The 27,975-nt window shown below is 36.5% G+C and overlaps 1 protein-coding gene across 1 annotated transcript in view; it reads left to right on the plus strand.

The window, feature by feature from the left end:
- The window catches only part of LOC145671082 (neuronal acetylcholine receptor subunit alpha-10-like), a 1,484,349-nt gene that overhangs the window by 1,438,715 nt on the left and 17,659 nt on the right, over positions 1-27,975 (plus strand). The window contains exons 9-10 of the mRNA XM_081739825.1: positions 7,257-7,432; positions 18,533-18,615. Of these exons, the coding sequence (XP_081595951.1) occupies positions 7,257-7,432; positions 18,533-18,615 (259 nt within the window). The remainder of the gene's footprint in view (positions 1-7,256; positions 7,433-18,532; positions 18,616-27,975) is intronic.

The following is a 27,975-nucleotide window of genomic DNA, read 5'->3' on the forward strand; positions in this document are numbered from 1 at the left end:
TCCTTATATGGAACAAGGAAGAATTACCCCAAGAGTGGAAGGAATCAATCATTGTTCCAATTCACAAGGAAGGCGATAAAACTGACTGTAATAATTATCGAGGTATTTCTCTTTTGTCAACATCTTATAAAATCCTTTCAAATATTATATTAGCAAGATTGACCCCATACGCAGATGAAATTATTGGAGATTATCAGTGCGGATTTAGACGAAATCGATCAACTATCGACCAAATATTTACTCTGAGGGAAGAACATAGACTGAAAGTATTTGAGAACAAGATCCTGAGACGAATATTCGGACCCAAGAGGAACGGAAATGGGAAATGGCGGAAACTTCATAACGAGGAACTACATAATTTATACGGTTTACCCATCATTGTTAGGTTCGTCAAGTCTAGGAGGCTTAGGTGGGCAGGTCATGTAGCTAGAATGGAAGAAAGTAGAAACGCTTTCAAAGTCTTGACTGCAAGACCAATCGGAAAACGACCATTAGGAAGACCTAGGTGCAGATGGAAGGACAATATTAAGATTGATCTCGCAGAGACTGGAATATAAAGTAGAAACTGGATGCAGTTAGCTAAAGATAGAAGTCAGTGGAGAGCTTTTGTAAATGCGGCATTGAACCTCCGGGTTTCGTAGGTCATAGAGTTAGTTAGTTAATTAGCTGTACAAATAAGAAATTTTCTAATAAAAAGTTTGACTAAACATTTGCTTCAAGGTCGACACAGTAGCTCACTGGCAAAGTACTGACTATGGTGTAGAGGATCCTAGGTTAAATCTTAGCTAATATGAGTTTGATATAATGGACAATATGTTTCCTGGAAATACTCAAAATTTCCTTGTTTCCTCACACTTTCTCCTTCAGAAGATTTTCTTAACAAGAGAGGGGGGACTTCAATGCACCGGTGGTGAAAAGTAGTATTTCGATAATATTTAAAATCCATATTGAGCACGATAGGATATATGGATGGTCCACGAAGGGTGTGACGTAATAGCTTTTAAATGTATTTGCGAGGGCTGATCAAGAAAGACTGAGACTGATTATTGTACTGCAGTGTCCTTTGTTGCCGAATACCGGCACGTTTGATAGTTGAAAGAGTTGTGTTTCATATATACTCTCACTAGGTGGCAGCATTGTCGTATCGGTAAGTTGGGAGTAATCCGCTCTGCTGTGTTTTAGACACTGCTTCCATTTCGCCTCACATCGTGCTGTGTGTATTCATACAATGGAGGTTACACGAGAAGAACAGTATGAAGCAACAGAGTTTTGTTTTCGCTTAAACTATACAGCTTATGAAACACACGAAAAGCTCAAGCAAGCTTACGGTGAAGGTGCATTACCTCAATCAACAGTATTTCGATGGTTCAAAGAATTCAAAGAAGGATGAGTTTTATGCATTAAGCAAAGTGGACCTGGTGTTTCGGCCTCTGCTGTGACAGAAAGAAACATCAATACTGCTGCTGTGATTGTCCGTAAGGATCGAAGGATAACATTACGTAAACTAAGTGGTGTTGGGAATTTCATATGGTAGTGTTTTTCAATAATGCACGATCACCTCCATATGTCCCGTGTTTGTGCCCCTTGGGTACCGCGGCTGTTGACTTCGGAACAAGCTTACTTGAGTTTTTTTATATGTATGGTTTATGACCCTCGTTCAACAGTTGAACTTCGTTGGTGCACACGGCCATCAGTCTTTGTTGAACAGCCCTCGTATTATTGGAGAACGCGAAAAATCTTTACAGCTATTTTCGTAGGAAGTATAATGTATTTTAATTTTGTACTTAAAACGTTTGTGCTAAACCCAATAGTTTTTTTTAAATACTAAAAAAATTAAAAACTATAATTCCCCTTCCCCTGCCCGCCATCTCTGCACTCTCAAGAGACTCTCAGTACGTCGTTTAGGCACTCTCTCCCTCAATTGTGCCAAGTTTCAAACCTACACGATTTATTTTGTCTAATATATTGTCTATAATTATCATCGATAACTATCATCGATATTTATCATCGATAACTGAGCCATATCATTTTACATATATAACTGAGAATTGCGTTATATATGTAAAATGATTTTGCATTATACTGTTCAATTTTCAATTGGTGCTAATTTTTTAATTATCCATTGAAAAGTGCTTTAGGTAAATAAAAAAAAACTTTTTCACCTATCAAGCACTAAACAAAGGCAAATACAATTAGACAAACAACATAAATTCTCTAACTAATTTTTTAATTATCCATTGAAAAGTGCTTTAGGTAAATAAAAAAAAACTTTTTCACCTATCAAGCACTAAACAAAGGCAAATACAATTAGACAAACAACATAAATTCTCTAACAATCGGTTACAAGGTGAATGGGAAGGAAAGCGTTGGATTATATAACCTCATGTCAGTAATGTTATCCTATCTGCTTTCCCGGGATAGGAGCGCATTAGTCGAAGACGCAAATGTATGTGTATATGTAGCCTCGTGTCTGTTTGAAGAAATTTCGCCTGCGGGGCTACTAAAACATGACCTTTATGGCGCATATATCAACATGAATAGGTACAACGTTTGAGAACATTTCGTTAGATGCTTCCTCTAGGGAAGGAGAACTCGGAAATTGCCTCCTCGCCCTTATCATTTGTGTAAATAAAACCCAGTCATCCAACATTACTTGCGCCCTCTAGATTTATAAGTGTTTGAACAAATATCTCAATTAGTTATTTCATTTCGCTCTCTAGGTCTGAGACCTTGTTGAAACTAGTTTGCATGGATTCAAATTACATTATAATGTATTACAGGTGTAATGTCAAGAGGAAGGTATTTTTTTAATTAAAAAAAGTTACAATAAAACTTTTCTTTTCAATTTGATTAATTTTATTACCTTAAACTATTCTCTTGCACACTCAGATGGGAAAAATGTATTTATGAAAGCAAAATTTCAATTACATTTGTCTATTTCATTTTTTAAGTTTCTTTTTCTCACATGATAATAAATTTTTAAGTTGATCGTTTAGAGCAACACCCACATCATTTAGAAGCTGAGCCATAGTTTGCAGCTTTTGTAATACAAAATATTCATTACCTGTATAGTTAATGTGTGTTCATCAACCATTTTTTTTTCAAATTTCAGAAAATTAATTTCATTTATTTTATTTTTTATACTACCAGTATGCTCCGTTCTTCGCACGGGAAAAATAAAGTTTATGGAGAGTATTCGAAAGATGCATAAGTACATTTTGAAAGAAAAGTTGTTGATACAACTTCGATTTTGTTAAAATTATGTAAACGATCACCCCTGTCTTTCCTTTTAGAAGTCACATTTCATGAAACATCATCCTGTCGCCTGCCTAGGGTACATAAATATTTATACAACCTTTCAAGGTGCTATGCAAATAGTTTCGGAGACCTCGAGAACGAAAAAAAAACTTTTCCACTTAGAGTCATATTTGGCCAAATCCTGTCTTCTGTAATGCCTTGGGATCAGGGACAATATTTATATAAACATTGAAAATTTTGCGTTTAAAGTCTCGGAGATTTGTTGAATCAGTGCGTGAATCACTAAATTCGAAACGAGAAAGAATAGAAACAGATACAACTCTCGAGAGGAGACAACTTTTTCGAAACGAGATATTTCTTGTGAAACCTTTAGTGGCTTCATTCCTTATGTATAGAGACATTTTGATATATTTCAAACGCGTAAATAAATAAATAGATTGCACAACTGCGAATGGCGGAAATTTCATAACGAGGAACTCCATAATTTATACGGTTTACCGAACATTGTTAGGGTCGTCAAGTCTATTAAGCTTAGGTGGGCAGGTCATGTAGCTAGAATGGAAGAAAGTAGAAACGCTTTCAAAGTCTTGACTGGAAGACCAATCGGAAAATGATCATTAAGAAGACCTAGGCTCAAATGGGAGGATAATGTTAAGATGAATCTCGCAGAGATAGGAATGCAAAGTAGAAACTGGATCCAATTGGCTAAGGATAGAAGTCAGTGGAGAGCTTTTGTGAACGCGGCATTGAACCTCCGGATTTCATAGGCCATAGAGTTAGTTAGTTAGTTTACTACCAGGTCAAATCATCTACGCGGACCTATATCCGCAACAGCTCCAACGGGTGCAAAATGCATTTCAACAGAAAAAGCCAGCATTAGTTAATCCTAAGTGTGTGCTGTAACTTGACAATTTGAGACCACGCGTGGTAGGGACGACCAGGGATACCATTCATCGACGTGGCTGCGAGATACTTTGCCATCCACCGTTCTCTCCAAACTTAGTGCTATCGGATTACCAGCTGTTCTATTAGGTGACAACCACTTCCGGAGGAAATCGTTCGATAATGAGGCAGACCTGCGATACACTCTCATGGACTTCTGCGTCCAATGCCCCCGAATTTTATCGCCAGGGCATTGAGCAGTTGCTGGAAAATGAAATATTTCAGTTTGACGTCTCACAATTATGGCTGTTGGTTTATGGGAGATGATGATTAAGGGAAGTGGACGATGATGAAAGAATTGGTGGAACGAGAATGCGGGAGGAAATGGAAGTACCCGAGAAAACTCACGGACACGGGGTTGTCCACCACAAACTTATTTATCCGGGTACCGAACCAGGGGCTCCACGAACCAGAGTTAAACGCTTTATCACCATACCACTGACTCACCATGTTCCTCTAGAGTAGTTGTTAGTATGTTTGCAAAGGGTGTTGGATGCTCATAGAAACGATTTCGTGAGCTAGCTCTGAATGCTATGCGCTATATCTCTATTTCTGACGAAGACGAACGCCAACAACTTTTCTTGTTATTCTAAAGTTCTCGATCTATTTACCTTATAGATTATTCTAAAATTATCTATGAGTCCTTATTAAAATATCTACATATGTATAATTGTAAGAAATAACTCAATCCAAATTCGAAATATCATAATTTAATTATAGCAATATTCGACAATATTTACATGTGACATTCGAAGTAATTGCATAAGTTTTACAATTTTATTAACCTATAATAAAAAGGATGTTCAAAGATGAGACAAATATCAATCGATAGATCTCATCGAGTGAACAAAATGACATGTTTAAAGGTAAATCTTCATGCGTAATTTTTTAGAAAAAGGATTTTTTGCTAACAACAAAATTAATACTATTTGAAAACCACGCATATTTCATGTAAGTCTTCACGAAAATAGTTTTGTGCGTATAAATTTTCTGACATTTACGCGATTTGAAGAAGCCCTGCCATTGTTCTAATGCTACTACGCTAATGTTTCATTTTATTCGATCCTAACCGAGTACTCTATCTTGACCAAATGCTATAGCAGAGGCCGATACTCATAGGATTGCGCTTTCCGCAGCAAACGAAAAAACATTTATGTCTAGTTACTAACAGAATCGTAACTATCGGCAGTGCAACGCAGCAGAACCCACGGACAAAAGGGCCCTCCCGCCCGCTGTTTAAAGTTCACATTTCTTGTTACTGCATAGTTAAGTTATCCTGTTGTACATTTTGTAAATGTGAGATATGTATTAATATGTACGTACACTCATGTCCAAAATTATTGTCGCATGTCTATAAATATGTTGTCGGAATATAATTTGATAACGAATTCGCTCGGTATTTCTTTATAATGTTAGTATGTGTATAATCGGCAAAGACATGTGTGCGGAAAATTTCATGTCAAAAGAGCAGTAAATAAGAACAATAAAACGAAAATAAAACTTTCTTCTCCATTTAGCAACATTTTGTTTTACTCACTCTAATTTTCGTATTTATAATTCTTTTTCTATGAAATTTACCACAAATATACATTTCCGGATTATACATATAGTATCAATATCAAAAGTACCCTGCCAAACTATTATCAAATCATATTCTTACAAGAAGACAGTTATAGATATGCGACAATCATTTTGGACATGCGTGTACGTAATAAATTTCATAGTAGTAGCAAACTTATTTTGATTCCCCTTCCTATAGTTAAAATGTAAATAATATTCAAAATTAAAAATCATTTAAATATTAAAATGGAAAACAACTCGCATTGTACTTTAGAATTATATCTCGCATAACAGCTTAGGAAGTTTGAGTGCAGAATACCAAAATATTTACTGAAATAGCGGAGAAACTGATTATAAATATGTCATTATGTTAACTATCAAAGCTTTATATGTAATACATCTTGTTGAAACAGAAAGACCTAGTAAGTCGTTTCGTTTTAATGGTATTACCCTCTCATGTCTCTTCCTAAGCGGTTAGCGTACGTGCTTTTGGCATGGGAGACCGGGTTCGATTCCCGGTGGGAGCTCATGTGGTTCGGATTCCACGTTAATCAGTAGGTCCAGGTCTCATATAGCCTTGCTGCTGAACGGGACGTTAAACTCAAACTCAACTCAACTCAACCCTCTCATGTCTCTTCCCAGGGGCGCACCCACGCGGGTGGTCCACCGGGTCCGGATCCCCTCGAATCAGTCTTTGTAACTCGATGTGCATTTGTGCACTTCCTTAATAAAAGTATGCTTGTTTAGCAGAAAAAGGATTGATGTAGCCTAAAGATCTTGATCTTACATTTCAACTGTACTCTGTCTTCTTGTAGGAGGCCACGGTGGCTCAGTGGTAGAGCGTTCACTTCTGGTGCATGGAGGTCCCTGGTTCGATCCCAGCTCGCGGTAAGCGGACTTTGTAGTGGAGAAACACCGTGTTCATGGGTTTTCTCGAGGTTATGCCGTTTCCTTCCACTTCCTTCATTCCACCATTTCATTCATTTCTCATCATCACCGTCTGCTTTAGCCTAGCCGGCATAATCGTGGGACGTAAAACTCGAAAGTTTCATTTTCTTTCTTCTTGTAAGAACAATCTTTTTTAAGAATATAGATGGCAGTACTTAACAATTACTTATCATCTTTCCGTCTTCAGAATAACACTGGTATTCAATATTGCAATAACACCGGCATTGCATTGCATGCATATACAATGTCTTATATATCGGAATTCCTCCTCTCCAAACTTTGGATCCCTCACAACAACAACAAAAAAAAAACTCTGGATACGTGTGTGTGTTCCTTCTCTCCTCGAAAGAAAGTTACCACCCATTGCTGCAGGAAGTGATCTCAAATAGTGTGCTCACCTACAAATATGCTCCTGTACTGGACCTCGAAAGGATTTGTTATGGGTTTAGTTATTAAAGTTGAAAAATCTGTTATAAAATTGCATTAAATTAATGTTAAATAATCTTGTTAAAAATCGCAATTATTAATTGACTTACTTTATTTTATAGGTCTCTACTACGGTGTAACGATTTCGTTAGTCTCTTTCGCCACGGGGCTAGCAGTAGTGACTCTGAATGTCCACCACCGAGGCATGAGAGGCCGAGAAGTGCCCAGTCCTGTGAAGCGTGTAGTGCTTGGAGTTCTCGCTAGATTGCTCTGCATAAGACTTGATTTCCCTTCTCAGGTAACACAAGCCACATTATTTTAATATGTTCTTAATCAATATTTAAATACATAACGTGATTTCAATTTTTTTTTTTTTTTTTTTTTTTTTTTTTTTTTTTTTTTTTTTGTATTTCTGATGTTCTAGCAGAAAGTGATGTTGCTAGAAGTATCAATCTAAAAAGAAAGCTAAAGATATACACTAAGGAGGTGATCTTGTGCTTGCTCGGTTTTAGAAGCCTACATAAATTTCATTCAAAATATAAAAAGTGGTGGATGCGTTTGCAAATTTCTTCTCTAAGGCAGTGGTTCCCAACTAGTGTCTCGCGCAGCATAAGATATGTCGCGATATTTTAAAGCAGTGATGTCCAATTAGTTCAGAGTTGTACATTCAGAAAAAAATTGTAGGTGGCGTACTTTAAAAGGTAGGTTACATGCGTAATTCCTGTAGTTTTCGTACTTCATGTACAGCAGACGTACAACTGAAAATGTATGTTTTATATTTTCTGTATAAATGTTCCATTTATACGTATTTCCCTTATAAAACAGTGTAAGCGGTCAGGATCTCACATACAAATGGACGTATATAACATATAACTGACAAAGGTAGCATGCATTATAAGGAAGACTGTTAGATATCAGACATCCTGCAACGGTATGATGTAACATCTAAGGGCAGTGCGTATGTAGCATACGAATAACATAAGCTCCTTACTGATTTCTGTAGTAAGCAAGAGGATTCCATATATTTATACAATATACCGCTGTCCGAAGAACGGATTTTTCTCAGTGTAGCCCCTTTTTTAGACTTCCAAATTATGCTATGCGTATACGTAAGTGTCGAAAATCTTATAGAACGACTTTATCCGTCCATCCGTCTGTCGACAGGTATCAGAGCAAAAACTGTAAGAGGGAGCTCCTTCGTGGCTAAGCGGTTAGCGTACACGCCTTAGGCGTGGGAGACCCGGGTTCGATTCCCAGCGGGAGCTCATGTGGTTCGGATTCCACTTTAATGAGTACCTCCAGTCTCATATAGACTCGCTGCTGAAAAAGACTTTAAACTCAAAATCAACTCAACTCAAAGCGGTAAAAAGTATAGAGATGCTTTTTTTTTTTTTTTTTTTTTTTTTTTTTTGCAATCGATTCAGCGTTCCAAGGATAGGTTAAATCTCCTTACTGTTTCTCAAATTCAAACGGGAAGTGTTTCAAATTAGTCATTTCCGGTTTCAATGTTTATCGCTATAGGACGAAAACGGTAAAAGATACTGTGAAGTAGGTTTTCCGCAAAAGATCAACATCTCCAACACTTTACCGAAACCAGAAATGGTTTAATTTTACTATTATTTCCGGTTTCAATACCGATTTCAACTTATATCGCCATAGAACGAAAATTGCAACAGTTAGCGGGAAGTGACTTTTACAAACGATTCAGCGTCTCAAGACAATACATCTTTACTCGGAAATGGTTTAAATTTACTTTTTCTTTTGGTTTCAATACTGATTTCCGTACAGAAGAAAAACGGTAAATGCTATCAAAATGCGGTTTTCGCAGTCGATTCAGCGTCTCAAAAATAGATTTTATCTGCTCCACTAACCCTCAATTTAAGCTGGAAGTGGTTGAAGTTGCCCATTTCTGATTTCAACGTTTATCGCCATAGAACGGAACCAGTAACAGGTAGCAAAGTAGCATGTTTTTTGCAAACGATTCAACTTCTCTAGATAACATATCATAACTGTCCTTAACACGCTACCAAAACCGGAAGTGATTCAAATTGAATATTACTTCTGGTCTCAATAATGATTTCCGTACAGCAAAAACGGTAAATGATGAAGATGCTGTTTTCTGCAATCAATTCAGCGTCTCAGCAATAGGTTCCATCTGTCCTGTGAACCCTCTATTCAAAGCAGAAGTGGTTGAAAAAACGATTTTTGGTTTAACCTTTATCGCCATAAAACAAAAGCACTACAGGATAGTGAATAAGGGTTTTTCAATATTGATTCATCGTCCGAGCAACAGGTTCTAGCTTTGATCGTGTTACTCTATTCCAATCAGTACTTATAGATGCAATACTTCAGGTTTGAGTATTGAAGTCGCATAGTTTTGAAGTCTTAGTTTCACACTGTGAAATGACACTCACTTCTAATTTTTAAGGCAAGATACGAAATCCGCACTTTTAAATTTTGGTATGTGTATAGTAGCAGTAGTAGTTAAGAGGTTGGTAACAATATTAGCAACAATTAAATTACAAAAATTCGTTTATGTTCAAACTATACGACGTACAGTACACACAAATATTCACGGCATTCTTTGCATCTTTTATAAATTATGAGATATAAAGAATGCCTCGAACCCCTTAAACTTGCTCCACGGATACCTAAGGGTCCGCGGACCACCAACTTGAAAACTGATTTAAAATTTAAAAATCATTAAGAATTTAATAATTTGTTAAAAATCAATTTTGAGAAGACTATTAGTCATCGCCTCCAGTGGCAGCAACAATGTTCAGTAGTGCTAAGAACCACTACTGTTAGATTAAAGTAGTGTGTCACAACGGTGTGGCGTTCGACCTGAGCGAATAGAGTCCTTTATATTATGCACACATTTTGATTACTGCATTTCTCATGATCTTTGAATAATACTCACTTAATTTCAAATACCAGATATATATACATATGCAAAGTTTCGCAACCGCAGAAACAAGCTCCCACTTTTGATCTTATATCCTTTACCATATAAATAATATTGAAATTTTGCACGTTGATAGCAGTCATTAAGTGGAATATTTTGTATAAAATGTGCATAAGGGGTCGTCCACATATTACGTAACGCGCAAAGGGGAGAAGGGAGTTCAGTCTTGCATTGCAAAGTGTGACAAGGGAGCAGGAGGGAGTTTACGTTTTCCTTACGTAACGTGCTTTCTTTCTGTAAATTTTATATTTTCCCAGTTTTATATGTAGTCTTTTAAACAAATAATTTTATTCAGTTCTTTTATTTTTTATAAATATATAAATATTTCTATTGCTTTGGGAAATTGCGAACTATAACCTACATAAATTGAATCATGCAGAAGGGTTCGAAGTAGACACCTGCATGATTGGTTACGAACCTTGCGGGTGTTACAATACAATAAAACTCCGTTTTGTGGCTATCTCAGCATTGCATTTGTGGCACACGCTTTTGTGAAGTTAGTTGTTAATGATTGTAATCACCGCTTGAAAATACTCTCGCGTTCCCACTCGTATCGCTATTTCTGAAAATATTATTTTAAAACTTTTGATATGAATCATTACCTACTCTATTCTTCTGTGGGTTTCGCATGTGAAAGAGAAGAAACTCTTTCCTGAAATAATATTTTTCCGCGACGGAACAATCCACGATTTGCAAAACAATACAAGATATTAAGAACTAATTCGTCAATATTCATCTCGTACTGAATTATTTGATATTTGGATTTGAATGTTTCTGGAGAAGTATTCACATTCCGGGACTGATATAGGACAAGGACATTTTGAACAGGGGTAAACTGAAATCCAAAGCTCAAAGAAGATGCTCCGAAAGCTTGTTCACAAACGAGATGTCCCTGCTCCTTCACGTGTGCACTCACTTTTAATCTGTGGTCGACTAGGAAGATGTCTTCTTTGCATCGTCGCACTGTCAAGCATCAAATGCATGAAGCATCCTCGACCCCGGAAAAAGAAGTCGATGTCAGGTTTTTAGGTCTTACTTCACCTGCATAGGCCGGCAGTATTTCCTCCTTGCCAATCATCGGTGACCTAAAAGGATGGGTACGATCTCATTGGGAAAACGACAGTAGGCAATTTCGAAGAATTGAGACTAGTTAATGAAACAACTTTATGGGATTAAAATATTATCATGGTACTATCATTTTCTAATACTTTGATTTGTTGGCTAAAAAGCAATGCAAATATGCTCAAAATACAATCATTTTGTAGTAAAAAGTTCTACCATTAAAAATAGTTTTTTAAAAATTATAATAGCCCCCAAAATAAGCAAAATTGGTTTTAAAAATCAAAAAGTATTACGTAACAAATGGGAGAGGAGTTCTGCCTTGTGTTACGAAGTGTGGCAAGGAGGAGGGAGAGGGTAAAATTGGTCAAAACTAGCGTTACGTAGTAGACAGCCCCTAAATACTAACAACTTTTATACTGTATAATTTGCTGGTGAGCACGCTCAACTGAATTTTGTATTTCAAATGCTATTATCTAGCTATGGGTATGATACAATACAATACAATAATAGAATATAATATATTTACTTCAACTTTTCCTAACATTTATCAGAATTGTGCCTCATATTCAACTCGCCTTCAATGTGTTTGCAGTAGGTAGTGAAATCATCTTTGATTTTAAAGATCTACTCAAATTGCTTACTCCTACTGCTGAACGCTAAAGTTTCCACGCAATGGTGCACATAATGCCACTGTTATAACCACAATGCCTAAACTTTTGTCTTGATTTTATGGAATTCTAGATCTCTAATGAGATAATTGTGCTCTCCTTGTGTTATGATTCGAGGAGTCTGTGATTTCAACCAGTCACTATTTACTTAAGCTAAGGGCTTTTGTTGAGTTGATTTTGAGTTTAACGTCCCTTTCAGCAGCGAGGCTATATGAGACGGGACCACATGAGCTCCCGCCGGGAATCGAACACGGGTCTCTCACGCCAAAGGCGCTTACGCTAACCGCATAGCCACGAAGGAGCTCAAGAGCTTTTGTTGTTCGCTGTTCAAGAAAACACTATTATCTTCTCAGAGATCATATCACTAGTGAACCTATTAGGAGATTCGTTTGAAGATGGCAGATCGAGGAGTTTTACATCAAATCAAAATAAAGTAATGTAATATTATGTATAGGGTGTTCCAAAACAATATCCACAACGTTTGGGAGGTGATTCCTTACACTAAGGTAGTACAAAAGGTATTGACTTACCTAGGTGTAGAAATGCTTTCTTTCGCTGCTATGAACAGTCAAAAATTTGTCGGAAAAGTGCAAAAAATAGCCATAATTCAATAACAAACTGTTGGATCGAAGTCAGGTAAAAGAGAATGTCCATTATTTTTAGTCGTAGATTCTATTAATGTATATACATTTAAATGTGGTGCAAGGGCAGTGGAAGGATGATACTCAAAGAAACTGGGGAATTCCTGGGATACTTTATGAAAAGTTGAATGAGTTAAACAAGCAACAATCATATACAATATTTCAACACACAAAAAATCATAATATATAGTTCAAATTAGAAGAAAACTATTAGAATTCGAAAGGAGAGGTACACATATTTGATTGATCTACATACTTTGTCTCACAGTCAGTAGAGAATATACTCTCGGAGAAAGAACCGTAATAAAAATGAAGTATTTAACGTCTCACAGTTATGCATTTGGCTAATGGAGACGAATTATACATGGAGTCTAATTGTTGCTAGATAATTCGAGGAATGACAGTAAAGGAATAAACGAGGAACCCTGAGAGAATTCATTGACATGATGTTATCTACATCACCAACGAAACATATCATAGTCTGGGAACGAACGAGAGATCCATTGCACCAGAAGAGAACGCTGTGTCACTGAGCCACTTTGGAGGAAGAATTATGATTTCGATAGATGCATCGGTCCAGTAAATACCATGTGTTACAAACCAATACAGGAAAAGTGTTGTTGACAATGAGGAATTCGTAGAGTTTTCTCATACATAAATGGTAAGTATATTTTTCTAGGTCAGTTATTTTCAACTGGTGGTCCGCCGCAGGGACGGCGCCAGGAAAGAGTGATGGGGTGGGCGGAAAGAGGCGGACCTAGTTGCTGGGTGGGCGGACAACGAAAATGAGAACTGGGCAATGTAGACATTTTTTGACAATAATTAAATTTCAATTTTTATACTCTTTAGTTAGCTAAGGCTCAGACCGAAATAGGGGAGAAACAAGGATCTGGAAAACAGCTGTGTTGGCCTTATAGAAGGTGCCATTCCAGCATTCACCTGGTAAGACTGAAGAAATGCAGGAGTTAGGATGGACTGCGGGAGTTCGTGGCAATATGCTCGACCTACCGAATTCCGCGTGGCACACACACTATCTCTATTTTAAGCTTTTTAAATAATAATAACGGTGTGTTCTGTGTAGTCGAAAAAGTTCAAGACTGCTTTAACTCCTCTCCCTCCAAGAATGCACATGAATGCATAGAAAAAAAAGAAGGTTCAAACAACGCAGACTAACAGATAATACTCTACTTTTCGTTAATAACATAAAATACACAATAAGTAGGTAAAGTAAAACAAGGATAAAATAGGCTGCTGCAAACATTTTTATCTTTGAAGTATTTATTACAAGAAAGCAAGAGGCAAAAAATATAAATGAGTATCTTCAGAAGCAATGCTGTCGTCTTCGCTCTCTCCAACATCTAGTTCATTTTCACTTTCCTCGAAATCGAACACTTCAAATTGCGAATCCTGGTTGTCACATGTATTTGTATTTTTTGTCTTTTTCCCCATTGAAGAAGAAGGATTATCACTAACATCAACGGATTGAAAATCGCGCTTCTTTGAACACGAGAAAGACACCGAGCCTGAGAAGAAATCGCTAATTTTTTTCGACATATTAGCTGAACAAGCACCGACCGCCAAGACTTCTGAACGCAACAGAGATCAACTCAACAATGCTATAATAAGGGTTTTTACAAATCTGTTTAATGCCACACGGGTAAGATATGTGGTACATTGCTGTAAACAATTGCAAGTTGGAACCCTCCTATAAGAAGGTATCGCGCCATCACAAAGCAAGGGCGCCGATTTCTCTGTAAATTTGGGAAGGGGGGGGCATTCAGATGCAGAAGGCATGCATGAGGATTTTAAGACAAATTGAATTCAAATTATGCCAAATATTGTATATTCATAAATAAAATGCGGGGGCGCACATGGGCATTGGGGGAGCCCGGGCCCCCTTGGGCCCCCAGGATCGGCGCCCTTGACACAAAGCACTACTCTCATCCCTCTCTTTCTCAAAATGAGACAATAGATAATACTGGCCACCTCTGTCCATTATTTAGTTGGCTTTTTAGAAAGCACTTTTTTTTCAGTGCAGCACATACAAACACTGGCGTTTCAATAGCACGATTGTGCGTGTGTGTTAAACTTCAATTCATTAATCACGACTTTTGGCATCATTATATTACTACAAGTATCTGTCCTAAAATCTGTCCATTGCAGAGTTAAACAGAGTCATAGAACCTATTACATTACAATCGAAAGTAATACCTATTGCTTGTGAAGTACAGGATGTCACCTTCAGTGCCGGATTTGCGTATAAGCTAAACAAGCTATAGCTCTCTTGGGGGCCCCAAAAATTTTAAAGAAAAAGTGGCTGTAATGTCATTTCCCAATAATAAGAAAAAGCAAATAAGATAAAACGCACATACAACAACGGTGTTCTGTACTGTTATGTATTAAGCTCTCATGAAGCAAGTAATAGGGCCCTGTTTTCCAACGCGCCTGCAATGGGATTTCTATTGCCCAGTACCGCTTATAATGGAACCCTCGTTTCCCAGCTCCGCTTGTAATGGGGATTTTGTTTCAGAGCCCCATTTGTAATCGGGACCCTGTTTTCCAGCCATTACACTTAGCTACTTTAATAAGACTTCACAGCATAAGTGATACAGTATCTTGTATTCGGATAGAGCTCTAGTGCTACCTTTCTTGTACTATTTGGAATTCGACAAGAAATTGAATCTGGTAACAGTGGATGCTTAAGAAGAAGGCATGAAACGACAAGCCCGCGAAATAATAGTAAAATATAAAGGAATTACAGCCCTAAGCGGCAATAATCTTTACATCGCGAAATTATAGCTATTTTATTTCGCTGTACGTAAGTATGAAAAGTAGTTTGCAGAAGTATTTTAATAACTTTCAGAACTTGGCACTGATTTTCATAGTGATCTATAGAGTTGAGTTGATTTTGAGTTTAACGTCCCTTTCAGCAGCGAGGCTACATGAGACGGGACCTACTGATTAACGAGGAATCCAAACCACATGAGCTCCCACCGGGAATCGAACCCGAATCTCCCACGCCAAAGGTGCGTACGCTAACCGCTTAGTCACGGAGGAGCTCATATAGTGGTCTATAGAGCACGATAATGGATCACTAAAGGAAGGGGCGGATCCAGGGGCGGAGAGGTCTACGATCCCAGTTTTTTGAGTGACAAAAATAATTGAAGCCATTACTTACATATTTTTGAAAGTTTAGAGTAAACTCACGATATATCTATCATAATCTGGGTTTTAGTTGCCCCTTCTCCAGTTTAAACCTTCTAAGTTCGCCTCTGGTTCCAGCGAATTTGTGTCGTATTACACCTTGTGTAACCTTCAAGGGTTGCATTCCATTTTGAGTTACTCCAGTAACCTGACCTGGAAAAAACTCACACGATTAGTTGAGCTTCAGGCAGTAATTACCAATCCTGGATGATATTTAGACTGTATTTACTTACACGGATCCCTGGAAACGTTTCAAACTTTACCAAACTGAATAGAAACAACTTGAAATGAGAAATGATGCGGTCTCCACATATTGTAGAAGCATGGCGTGGAGCGTGGATCATAGTTGGTGCAAGAAGATCGGCAAGGGACTTTATTGGTACCAAATTAAACTACCGCTAATTTTACAAATTTTACAGTTTTTCTGTAATGTATTCAAAACAGTAAGTTAAATTAACGAAATATACACGAAAACGTATTTACTTAATAGATATGTATTAGGTCCATAAATTACCATATAGCATATATTCAAACAGAAAAGGCGAAATTTTGTCGCTGAAAAAGAATGCTAGAAATAAATTGGCCCCATTATCTTCAATAGCTTAGGGCCCCATCAAACCGAAATTAGGCACTGGTCACCTTTATTATTCTTCTTCTGTTGCAGGGGTGTCATTTCAGACTTCGCTTGAGGGGGCAAGAACACCAACAACATAAGACTTTCACAGTTTGCACTAGTATATTAGTAGACAATCGATAAAGTATATGTATTCCTCAAAATCTTGCGGGGGGCAATTGCCCCCTCCTGTCCCCCTTCAATGACACCCCTGTTCTGTTGGGGTGGGCGGATGGGTGGGCGAGGCCATCCATCGGGTGGGCGGTTGCCCACCCCCGCCCACCCTTAGCGCCGTCTCTGGGTCCGCGTGTCTCCAGTGGTCTGGGACAGTTTGTTGATGGATCGCCCTTAAGATGGCTTTTAATAAATTTTATTTTTGTTATTATTTTCTGTAAGAAAAAAGGGGTCGTACACAGCAGCAAAGACGGGGATTGTAGTGTTCAAAAGACTGAAAACATTTAGGTTAATTTTATGAAAATGCAAATTTCATAAATATACTTCATTTATGAATCTTAAAAATTACTAGATCTTCATGGATAACGAAATGATTCAGACAGTTTTGCTAATAACGAAGAAGTGTGCGCTAACGATATAGCAACGAGAGAGCTCACGATACCGCAATAACAAAGCTCATAGCCAAATGACAAAATTGCGATATACTGTGTCGAGGTATAGTACACGTAACTTCAACACATATACACGTAACTAACATAGTCTAAACATTAATATATATACTGGGCAAATTTCGTATTTAGTGTATTTCACATTACGATGTACAGCATTTAGCAGGAGTTTTAAGATCAATTCTACAAGACCTACGCAGTCAGCAATAGTGAACAAGTTGTATAGACTGTTTCATGGACTCACAATGACTATTTCTTAACCTGAAAAATATTCAGTAAAAACCATCTTAAATTCGGAAGAAATTGAAACAGAAACTCATTGAAGAATTCTTAACAGTGACAACTCCAGCTTTAATTTCTTGGGGAGAACGAACTGGAGGGCCGAAAAAAATTGGGAGGCAATTTTTTGTATATCTTAAAGAATAGTTTTGTATAACTTGACCTTCATTACAATACACATCGGGAGAAGGAATTATCGTCACCTGGAACGGACCCTCCTCCTCCTGTTTGTTCCCTCTGGCGTTCTCACTTATTCCTACCTTTTACATATTCAGAGCGTCGGAAACATGTTAGTATTCAGGATAAAAAGTAGAAAGATATCGCAAAGAAAACTCGGCTATAAAACTTCAACTAGGGAACGGCAAGAGTAATAGGAAAAAACATACTCACACAATACGTAATAGAGAAGAGGGTAAAAATGTCGTATAGTAGGAAATTCAACAGCATATTAGTTCAGCAATGTTGACACCCCAACGATAGATTCTACAATTTAAGAAAAATGGAAACAGAAAATTTAAAGATGGTGGATAGTTTGTAAACTACGAGACATTCTTAATAAAATTCGCTTACAAAATCTGCAAACTCCTATGCAACATATACGTATATCTCAATAATTTTAGTAAGTGGTAAGTCATTCACTGAAAGACTGTGTCCACCAGAGAGACAAAATTCTTCCTGCAAAGTTATTCTCAACTGAAACAAAGTAGACCAATCAAACAAGTGTTTCCCTCCTTTAGAATTCTAACAGTGTTCTTTTAACTTGAACGATGTAGATCCTGCTACGATTTCTGTTCGTTGCACTATTGTACTTGAGTGTTGTTCATTTTTCTCATTCAACTATTGATAAAATATTCCAGGAATTTTTCAGTTTCTTTTTTAGGGGTTACCTTTGGGCCATCCCAGTACCATCTCCAATTATTAGAGTCTACCACTAAAGGTAATGGACATTTCATTTAACTCGATTACGATCCGACATTTTATTCTCGAGTTATGACTGTTTTTGCATTTTTTCGACAAATTTTCTGGTAATCATAGCACCGGAAGGAGATTGGTCTATAGTTTTGATTTTATCTTGGAGTCAGGAATCACATCCCGAAGGTTATCGGTGTTGTTTTGAAACACCATGAATATATATTTAAACAGATTTGAAGAAGAAACCAGTAAAATCAAACTGTTAAAATTCTACTTAATTTCAAAGTAAACCAAAAAACAAACCCATAGAAATCAGTGGGCTAAATATAAAACTACATTTATTCAATGTTGTTAAATAATAAACGCTTACTACAAACCGTGTGTGAACAAAATATTTATCAAACGACTATCATTTTCTTTCTTCTTTTCAGGCTCCTGTTCCTCCTCATCTACCAAGTAATATTAACAGTTTTAAAGATGGAGTCAAATATGAACAAAATAAATTACCTCCCAGGTAATATATTGTTGTAGTTAATCTATTAAACATGCTTAAATTATTATTTAGTATGTAACAAAAAATTGATCATATTAGTTATTAAGTTGGTGCAAATGAAATGTCTACTTTGATGTCTGGTGGGAAACTCAATCTAAAGCCTGCTATACACTATGAGATCTGAGGACAAATGTTACGACATATCTGGTAGGGAATCCTATTCTTTTGTGCTATACACGTAACTACAGTGTATGTCCTACTGAGATTGATACCAGGCGCTATATTGTTAAATTGCACACCTCTAAAAAGAACCATAAAAATTCAGAAGATAAATTAGCAAATCGTACCTCATCAGTCCCTGGACCACTCTTTATTTTGTCGAGTACTTTTGCTCTTTCACCCACATACGGCTGGCGGGGAGAAAACAAATTTGTTTTCACTTTCTCTCACCTGATGTCGCTTAAATCGAAATCTTACGAATTTTCGTTCCAAAATAGAGCGTGTTCTAAACACGAAAAATCTCATAGGATCGTTCAGAACATAGGAAATGACATGAGATCTGATGTCGTAACACGTTGAGATTTTGAATAGGAAAAATCTATGAGGTTTCCTAGGATCTATCCTATAGTGTATAGCAGGCCTAACAATGCAACATCAGGATGGATTAATTCACACGTCTGATGTCATAAACTCAATGCACATAAAGCAAACATGCTGGGGTATCCAGATAGTCAGGAAACTATATTGTTAATTAGTGTCGTATCAAAATACAACATGGAGAATACACAGCTGCGAGTGATTTTGCTTTGCGAATTCAAATTGAGACATTTTGCCTAGCAAGAATATATTGAATGCACTACTATTCTCCGTTAGTTTTAAATCTCGTTCCGGTGAGATAACACAGCATTACAAAAATGAGCCCCATGTGCACTGATTAAGATCATGTTCGAATGAACTTCTGAGGAACAGCGTAGAAGCAAATCCTTGGGAAAATATTCGCGATACCACACCGCATACCATTGTTGTTTGGCGATTCTGTGCAATCGGTAAAGTGAAGAAATTACTCATGGATGTCATAACAGTTGATACCTTTCAACAAGAACCGCTTTATAAAGTTCTCAAACTGTAAAGAAAAACCGGGAAAGTTTCCTCATTAGATTGCCACTTCAGGTGAAAGAAAAAAGACTTACTATGACAGTCGTATAGACAGTCACTGTAATGGATGGAACGTTATCAATATCCAGAATGGTTTCCTAAACCATCTCTCAACCCACAGAAAGTGTTGTTGCTGATTTGATGGTCTATAGTGAGAGTGATATATCAATGCTTTTTAAGGCGAGGATAGTTATAGTGCTGAACTCCATTAAATACAAAGGAAACCTGTCCTCAAGCATCCAGCAGTAGTAAACAGACACGCACATATACAGATGACGCTCAAAAGAGGGTACAGGGTTTCGATGAGTCGCAGTATGATATCTTTGCTATTCGACTGTATTTCATCGTAACTTCCCCCACTAACTATAACGTCTTCCGTCATTTCGATCATTTCTTGGGAGAAAACCTTCCCTGATGGTTGGTGTAATATATGGTCGAAAATTTCCTTGCACCATAGGATTCAAACTTCTTTCGCCACGGAACCCAATTTCGTTGGCTGAGCGATGACAGAAGTGTGTGTGATTGAAGACCGTGACTGTTTTGATTAACTAGATATTTTACTTTTCATTTTTTGGACTCTAGAAGTAACGCCTTTTGGGGTGGACATTTCAGTCGCACCAATCTAATTCATTTTTTTTTTTTTTTTTTTGGAATATGTATATTACAATTGAAGATGTTATTATTGCTTGAAAAATAATATGTCAAATAATTAAATTTCAAGGATTGAAGTAAAACAGCAGACGTCAATTTTTAATATATGTTTCGTTATTTATAAGTAGCGTTTTTCAAAATGATTTCCTTTTGTAAATCTGTAAGAAGATTCAGGCTAAATGTTAAAAAAAAATTCTAATTATTTTTAATTTCTTTATATGTTGATTAAAATAAGTGAATCGTACTACATATAAAGCTGAATGGTTGTTACAAATCCCCACCTTTCGCTTGGTACAGTTCTAGGTAAGTGTAGAGAAGAGAACTATGGTATTTAGAATTTTAAAAATAGATATCCTAAGTGAGGATAGGGTAGGATTTGAAAGAGGAGGTTCAAAATTTATAGAATAACTTACAAGGAACGGACATGAACGTGTCATCCGGACATCCAAATCAAACCTAGTCCATTCGTAATAAAGATATGTCCGTGCACAAAAAATTAGGTGCCATGAACAACTGAGTAAGTACCTGGGGCTCATTATTCCTGTTATTATAAAGAAAATCGTAGACTTCCAGTCAAATAGCTATTGCATCAACACTGTTCATTGGAAAGTCATGGTTTGTAGTTCATTTTCTTCAGTATGAAACAAGCTTTCCAAACGTGTTATGTATCGGGGCCCATAATGTACTCCCATGCGCAAAAAATATTGCGCGTATACTGTAACTCACGATTTTTCGCAATTATTCCATTTTCCTTATGTTTATGGGTAAAATTCAGTTATTAGTATGTGGAGATAATAGAAAGCAATCCATCTAAGGAGATATTTCCAAAAAATATAATAAAATAATAAAAATATAAGCAAAAAACAAAATTATGTTCGGTTTTGTGTATACTGGCAATAATGTTTTCGAGGGATTTTTTGCAGTAGCACAGCACGATTGCAGAGGGAATAACTTTAGTTGAATCAAGGAACTGAAAAGTGGACTAATATATTGCATTTATTGGCTTAAATCTAGGGTGTAAATTGTCTACCAAATATAAATTAGCTTCTGTAACCAAGATGTTATACGGAAGTATAGAAACAAAGAGAAAAACTGTTGTCTTAAGTTTGGAAGTGACATGCTCTATAGCCATGAGCATTTATTTGTTAAGAAAAAGACAGGCAACAAAAGGTAGTCTGTGTGGTCCAGTGGGTAGAGTGGCGGACTAGTAATTCTTATATTGTTTTGACACCAGATCGAATCCCATGCGATCCCATCCAATTTTTTCTTTAAAAAACATTGTAGAAAGTGTATAATTTTTATGTTAATAAGAACCGAAACAATATAATAATGAAATAACTTTTTGTTTTTTCTGATGACGTATTTATTTAGAATTAGTGTATTATTACTAATAGCGATTGTTTTCAGTTTATGGTATGATATGCTTAATCATTCCCTCTCCGTCAGCAGAAGTAACTTCAACTCACTGCGAGTGTCTGTGAGTCAGGAACAGTAAAAAAAACAAAACATGCGCGACCTGCTGCCTTACACACAGCGTGGCGAACACAGTCACAGCGATAGCTCGTTGTCATGAAGAAAAAAAAAGCTGATTTTAAATTACTGTTCTAGTGTTTCAGTGTGTGTGTTTCTTTTTAGAGTATTGACTCTCTCTCTCTCTCCTTTTGTTTCATATCCACAAGTGCAACAAATGCAATCATAAGTCTGTGTAAGGAAATAAAGGATGCTTTCTTTAAACAAAACTAAATTAACAGCTCTATTTGTGAGGAACACGAATGCTTCCAAAAGATGCCATGGATATTAATTATAATCATACCGAATTATACAGTAGCGTGAAAAACTGATAATAAAATGATGTAACATGCATAAGCTTTTTTTTTTTTTTTTTTAGCGTGACAACACATTAAACATAACAAATTAAATTTTTGGGATTACAAACTATCACCTTACGTGTCGGTATAGGCCTATTCGTTTTCACAGTCGAGCGACGAAAGAAGAAAGTGTGGTGATAGTTATAAAAACCGAATACCAGATTTCAATGAATCCAAGCTACAATGCTCCTACATATCGAAAAAATTATTTTTCGATGTCTGTCCATCTATTCGTCTCTCGGTTCGTCACGCTTTTACATGCACTCAAATAGAGGCCATACTGTTCAACGTATCTGGACCGAATTCTAGACATAACGTTTTAATAACATACTATCTTTCGAATTTTATATCCTTCGACACCTAAAAGTAAGGGTAATTTACTGAAGGATTAAAATTTAAAATAATTCAATTTTCTCAAGAAAAAAAAGCTGTGACGATTTTATTTACTTTTTATAAATATATATTTTATTAACAAATATCCACCGTGTATGAATATTTTTTCTGAGAAAATATATATGGTGTAACTTACTGTATGGTATGCGTTCTTTTTCCACAATTTTCTCAACCACATTTCATAAATAAACGTATTATTAATAACCTAAAAATATGACAACTCGTTCGAAGGAGTAGTTTACTCTTAGGGTGAGCTTTCCCCCGATGGTTTTCCCATTAATGCCTCAGGCAATTTTGTTCATATTTCGTAAAGAAATGTTTCATTAATAAACTAAGATACAGCATAAATCGTTTATTCCGTTAACATACAGAAGAAGTGGTTTTCTCAAGGGTTGAATTTTTTTTTTTTTGGACAATTTTCTCAGTAATAACTGAGACAAATTTCTTCTAATTTCAGTAAAAATATTGTCTGTAACACTCTTACAATATGCATAACTCGCTTGTTCCGAAAAGAAAAATCCAAAAGAGAGAGTTTACTTTGACAGTGAAATTTTTCCCGACAATTTGCTTAAAAATTATTCGATATACTGTCAAAATTACAGATAGAAGAGTTTACCTTTGGGGGTAAGCTTTTCCCGATGACCTTCCTAAAAACAACTCAGGAGATGTTTGTTGTTCATATTTTATAAATACATGTTATATAAATAACCTAGCTATATGGTATAATTCCGTCATCCGGAAAATCTAGAAGTGGTATAATACTTTTGACAGTAAGTTTTACCCTGCGATTTTCTCAAGAACGACTCAGGCGATTGTGTTCGTATTTCATAAAAAAATGTTTTATGAAAACACTAACAATATAGCATAGCTTGTTTGTCCTGAAAAGATCCACAAAGGATAATTTATTCTTGGGGTGACTTTTTTCATGATTTTCTCAGAAATTACTCAGACGCTTTTGCTTATAGTTCGCATACAATTATATCCTTAATAATTCTAATATATGGATCAAGTTATTTCTAACCAAAATATGACCAATGGGTACTTTACTTTTGGGCCTGAAGTTTCTTCTAGCAAAGTTTTCCAAAATATTATTTTATTCGCAATTTCCCAAATAAATGTTTCAATAATAGTTGCAGCCTAACACGAGTCAGTGTAAGAAATTCAAGCGAGAAAGTACAGTGCGTTTGCTCCGTACCCTTTCTTAAATGTATTTTTAATGTTACACCTAATCACAATTTTCCGAACAAAATCGAAACTCTTTTTAAATGTGCCTTGTTGTGGTCAAATGGTTCAAGTGCATTGGTTCTGGATTTGATTTCCAGTGAGAGCTAGTGTATTTTCGTCCAAGAGATGTTACACGTCGGTGCAAAGAAAAAAAGTGTTTAAATTAGCCTAACCAAGTAATCAACAAAGAAATAATACAATGTTACGAAATTATCGTAGAAACATTGTTAATATTAGGTAGGTGCGACTGAAATGTCCAAACGATGATTGTCAATTCCAAAGGTAAAAAAGTGAAAAATACAATGCCAGGTTAATCAGTGGCCTCTAGGTAAAGCTACCCTACTAACATAAGAAGTGATTGAGACGCCAAAAAATGTTGTAATCGCTGGGAGACATGTTAGGAGAATACAGAGGTGAGAGAGAGTTTAATACTGCGAATCATGGATAGTCTTCACTTTCGTTTGAGAGCGAATATTGAAGTCCGTAGGCCTATATAGGTTTGCATTGAAATGAACATTCTTTGTTTTCGGCCGGCGGGAGCTCAGGTGGTTCAGATTCCACTTTAATCAGTAGGTCCAAGTCTCATATAGCCTCGCTGCTGAAAGGGACGATAAACTCAAAATCACATCACACATCTTTGTTTTAGCCCATAAATGTCTCTGTTCATGAGCTCCTTAGTGGATATGCGGTTAGCGCATGCGCCTTTGGCGTGGAAGACACGGCTTCGATTCCCGGCGAGAGCTCACGTGGTTTAGAGTCCCCGTTAATCAGTAGGCCGAAGTCTCATATAGCTTCGTTGCTGAACGAGACGATAAACTGAAACTCAATGTCTTTGTTCATAAATTTCTTTGTGTATGGTTTTGCATATACGTGGCATGGATATTAAATTTTGATTTCTACGCCATATGTATCTAATTACATACACACCTATAAAACGAACACAACAAACTTGGAATATCTACATTGTTTGCGTATGGAAAATCATCACGTTCTACTGCACAGGAGAGCCGTGTGTATGGAATTCCATACACGTGGCAATCAACCTATTAAGAAATGTATAATAATAATAATAATAATAATAATAATAATAATAATAATAATAATAATAATAATAATAATAATAATAATAATAATAATAATAATAAACAGAAAACGATACGATCATTTACATAATTTATAAACATAAGTTAACATTTAATAAGCATATAACTGCAATGGAATTAAGTTGTTTCTCTCTCTCCCTTAACGCAACAGCCCTTATTGTGCTAAGGCGTAGAAGAGAACTTGTAGCACTCACGATTTGGGGCGGTGTGCGGTCAGAACATCGGATCCCTTTGTTGTTAGTCCTAGCTTTCTAGACGGATGCAGTTATTCCCGATAGAATATACAAGCAAATAGACTTTTGCATTATTCCTCAATGTGATACTTGTGGTTGCTTAACCGTATACAGACAGCTGTCCATGGAAGAATCGTTGATAATAATAATAATAATAATAATAATAATAATAATAATAATAATAATAATAATAATAATAATAATAATAATAATAATAATAATAATAATAAATAACAGAAACTCGACAAATATTCTTGCAAATAATAGGAAACAGTTTGCGTCACACTGTTCACTTTGCTAGACACACCAGTGTGCCGCGTTATACCAATTGTGCTACACTGGAATATAGGGTATGGCTCTTTAAGTTTTTCCAACTATTCCAACTGCTTCAATTGAAATGGATCTATAACAATAAGAGAGTGAATTTAGTCTTCTTACCCTTCGATTTAGAAATAAGGTTCGCGAGAATTTCATAAAAGAATAATATACTCAGAATTGTATATAGTAGTTTGTTTTATTCGAAATTACATACTTCCTACAACTGTTTTTTGATTGAAATGATTTGAAATGAAACCTTTAAGTTTTACGTCCCACGTTATGCCGGCTAGGCTAAAGGAGACAGTGATGATAAGAAATGAATGAAATGGTCGAATGAAGAAAGTGGGATAAAACGGGAGAACCCCGAGAAAACTCACGCACACAGTGTCCAGCACAAGGTTCACTTGGCGCGAGCATAGATCGAACCAAGGACTCCATGCACAAGAGGAGAACGCTCTACCACTGAATCACCGTGGCCTCTGAAATTGCTTAAAGGAGAAAGGGACTACTTTATGAAAACTTGATGACAAACACATTTGTTAAAAAATACATGCTTTTCGTGAAATATTGCTTATAGACATGGGTGGATTAAGGCTTTTGGGGACCTAGAGCCGACTATTTTAAGGGGGCCCTATGTTAAGAATAGTTCCAGTGCATACATTTTCTTTGCTGCCTTCCACAGCCTCATAGGTTTATGGAACTACCGAGAACTATGCTGTAATATTTGAATGTGCTCCAAGTTTACAATAATTAGTTTAGTTAAATCCATTATTAACAATTAAATAATTGCATTCATTATTAACAGTTAAATGCTGCTGATGGAAAGACTTAAATCTAGCGATACCGCGAGCATAACGAGCGGGAAAAAATTAGCATCGGTCTGGAGCCTATAATATAAGTTGATTACTATATTTTACTGTTAAACAGAGGGATTTTAAAGTGCCCCCTGAGCTTGGGGTCCCGAAGTCTGGGCTCCATTGGCTCCGCCCTTAATCCGCTAATGCCTATAGATTATAAATTAAAGGGGACGGGCAGGGTCCGTTCTAAAAATTCCGGCCCGTGCAGACCGCTAGCCCCTGTGTATATGCTATCTTTGGAAATACAGTAGAGTTTCGTTTATCCGACATAAAACAGACAGGCAGAATGCCGGATAATATGGGTGTGTTAAGGAAAGACCTATTAAAAGTCAAACTATGATATAATTTTACATATTACTCATCTAATAATCATGTTTTGCAAGAAACAAATATAATGCATTGACTCAGGGACGTATCCAGCGTGAGGTCCTGGAAGCTGTCCCTTTCCAAACCTCAAACACTTTTTAATAAACCTACTTTTTTCCTTTTGAGGTTCTTTTATATCAGATTACTTTGAGTCAGTGTTCAAACTGTGGGCAATGCGTTGTTGTTATAATTCTAACAAGTAACACTTCCCCAGTGTAACACTCCGATTTTGATAAAATTTGGCAGGTAGATACTACACATAAAGTAAACAAATAAGTGCTTTTTTATTTTTTGCGGAAAAACGGTTTTAGGGGGCAAAAGCCCTCACCCAAAATTTTGAAAGTTGACGCCCGAAAGGCAAAAACAAGTGGACCAAAGTGAACGAAATTGTGCACAGATATTGCAGACGTAAAATTAGGGAATACGCATTTTGTATTTTCCTGGAAAAACGGTTAGGTGGGGCACAGACACCTCCAAACCTTTGATCATGAAATATCAAAAGTGCTAGTAACACGTAAGATGTGTGTAAAGGACATGAAGAATTGCAACGACACTTTGTGTATGAACAATACGCAAAAAATAAACGAATACGGTTTTTGTTTATTTTCTGCGGAAAAATGGTTCTAGGGGAAAAAGCCCCCACCCAAAATTTTGAAAGTTGACACATGAAAGGTAAGAAAAAGTAAACCGAAGTGAATGAAATTGCGCATAGATATTTTAGACGAAAAATGAGGGAATACGGGTTTCGTATTTTCCTGGAAAAAACGGTTAGGTGGGGCACAGACTCCTCCAAACCTTTGCTCAAGAAATAACAAAAGTGCTAATAACAGTATGTCAGAAATGCCCAAATTTACATGAAGAATTGGAACAAAACTTTGTGTTAGGACAATAAGCAAAATATAAACAAATACGGCTTTTTTTATTTCCTGTGAAAAAAACGGTCTTAGGGGGCAAAAGGTCCTACCCAGAATTTTGAAATTTGACGCCCGAAAGGGAAAAAGAAATCGACCAACCTTTGCTCATGAAATAACAAAAGTGCTACTAACAGTATGTCAGAAGTGCCCAAATTTACATGAAGAATTGGAACAAAACTTTGTGTTAGGACAATAAGCAAAATATAAACAAATACGGCTTTTTTTATTTCCTGTGAAAAAAACGGTCTTAGGGGGCAAAAGGTCCTACCCAGAATTTTGAAATTTGACGCCCGAAAGGG

The sequence above is a fragment of the Thermobia domestica genome, chromosome 15 (genome assembly GCF_964235325.1).
Source record: "Thermobia domestica chromosome 15, izTheDome1.hap1.1, whole genome shotgun sequence".
In the NCBI taxonomy this organism is placed as follows: domain Eukaryota; kingdom Metazoa; phylum Arthropoda; class Insecta; order Zygentoma; family Lepismatidae; genus Thermobia; species Thermobia domestica.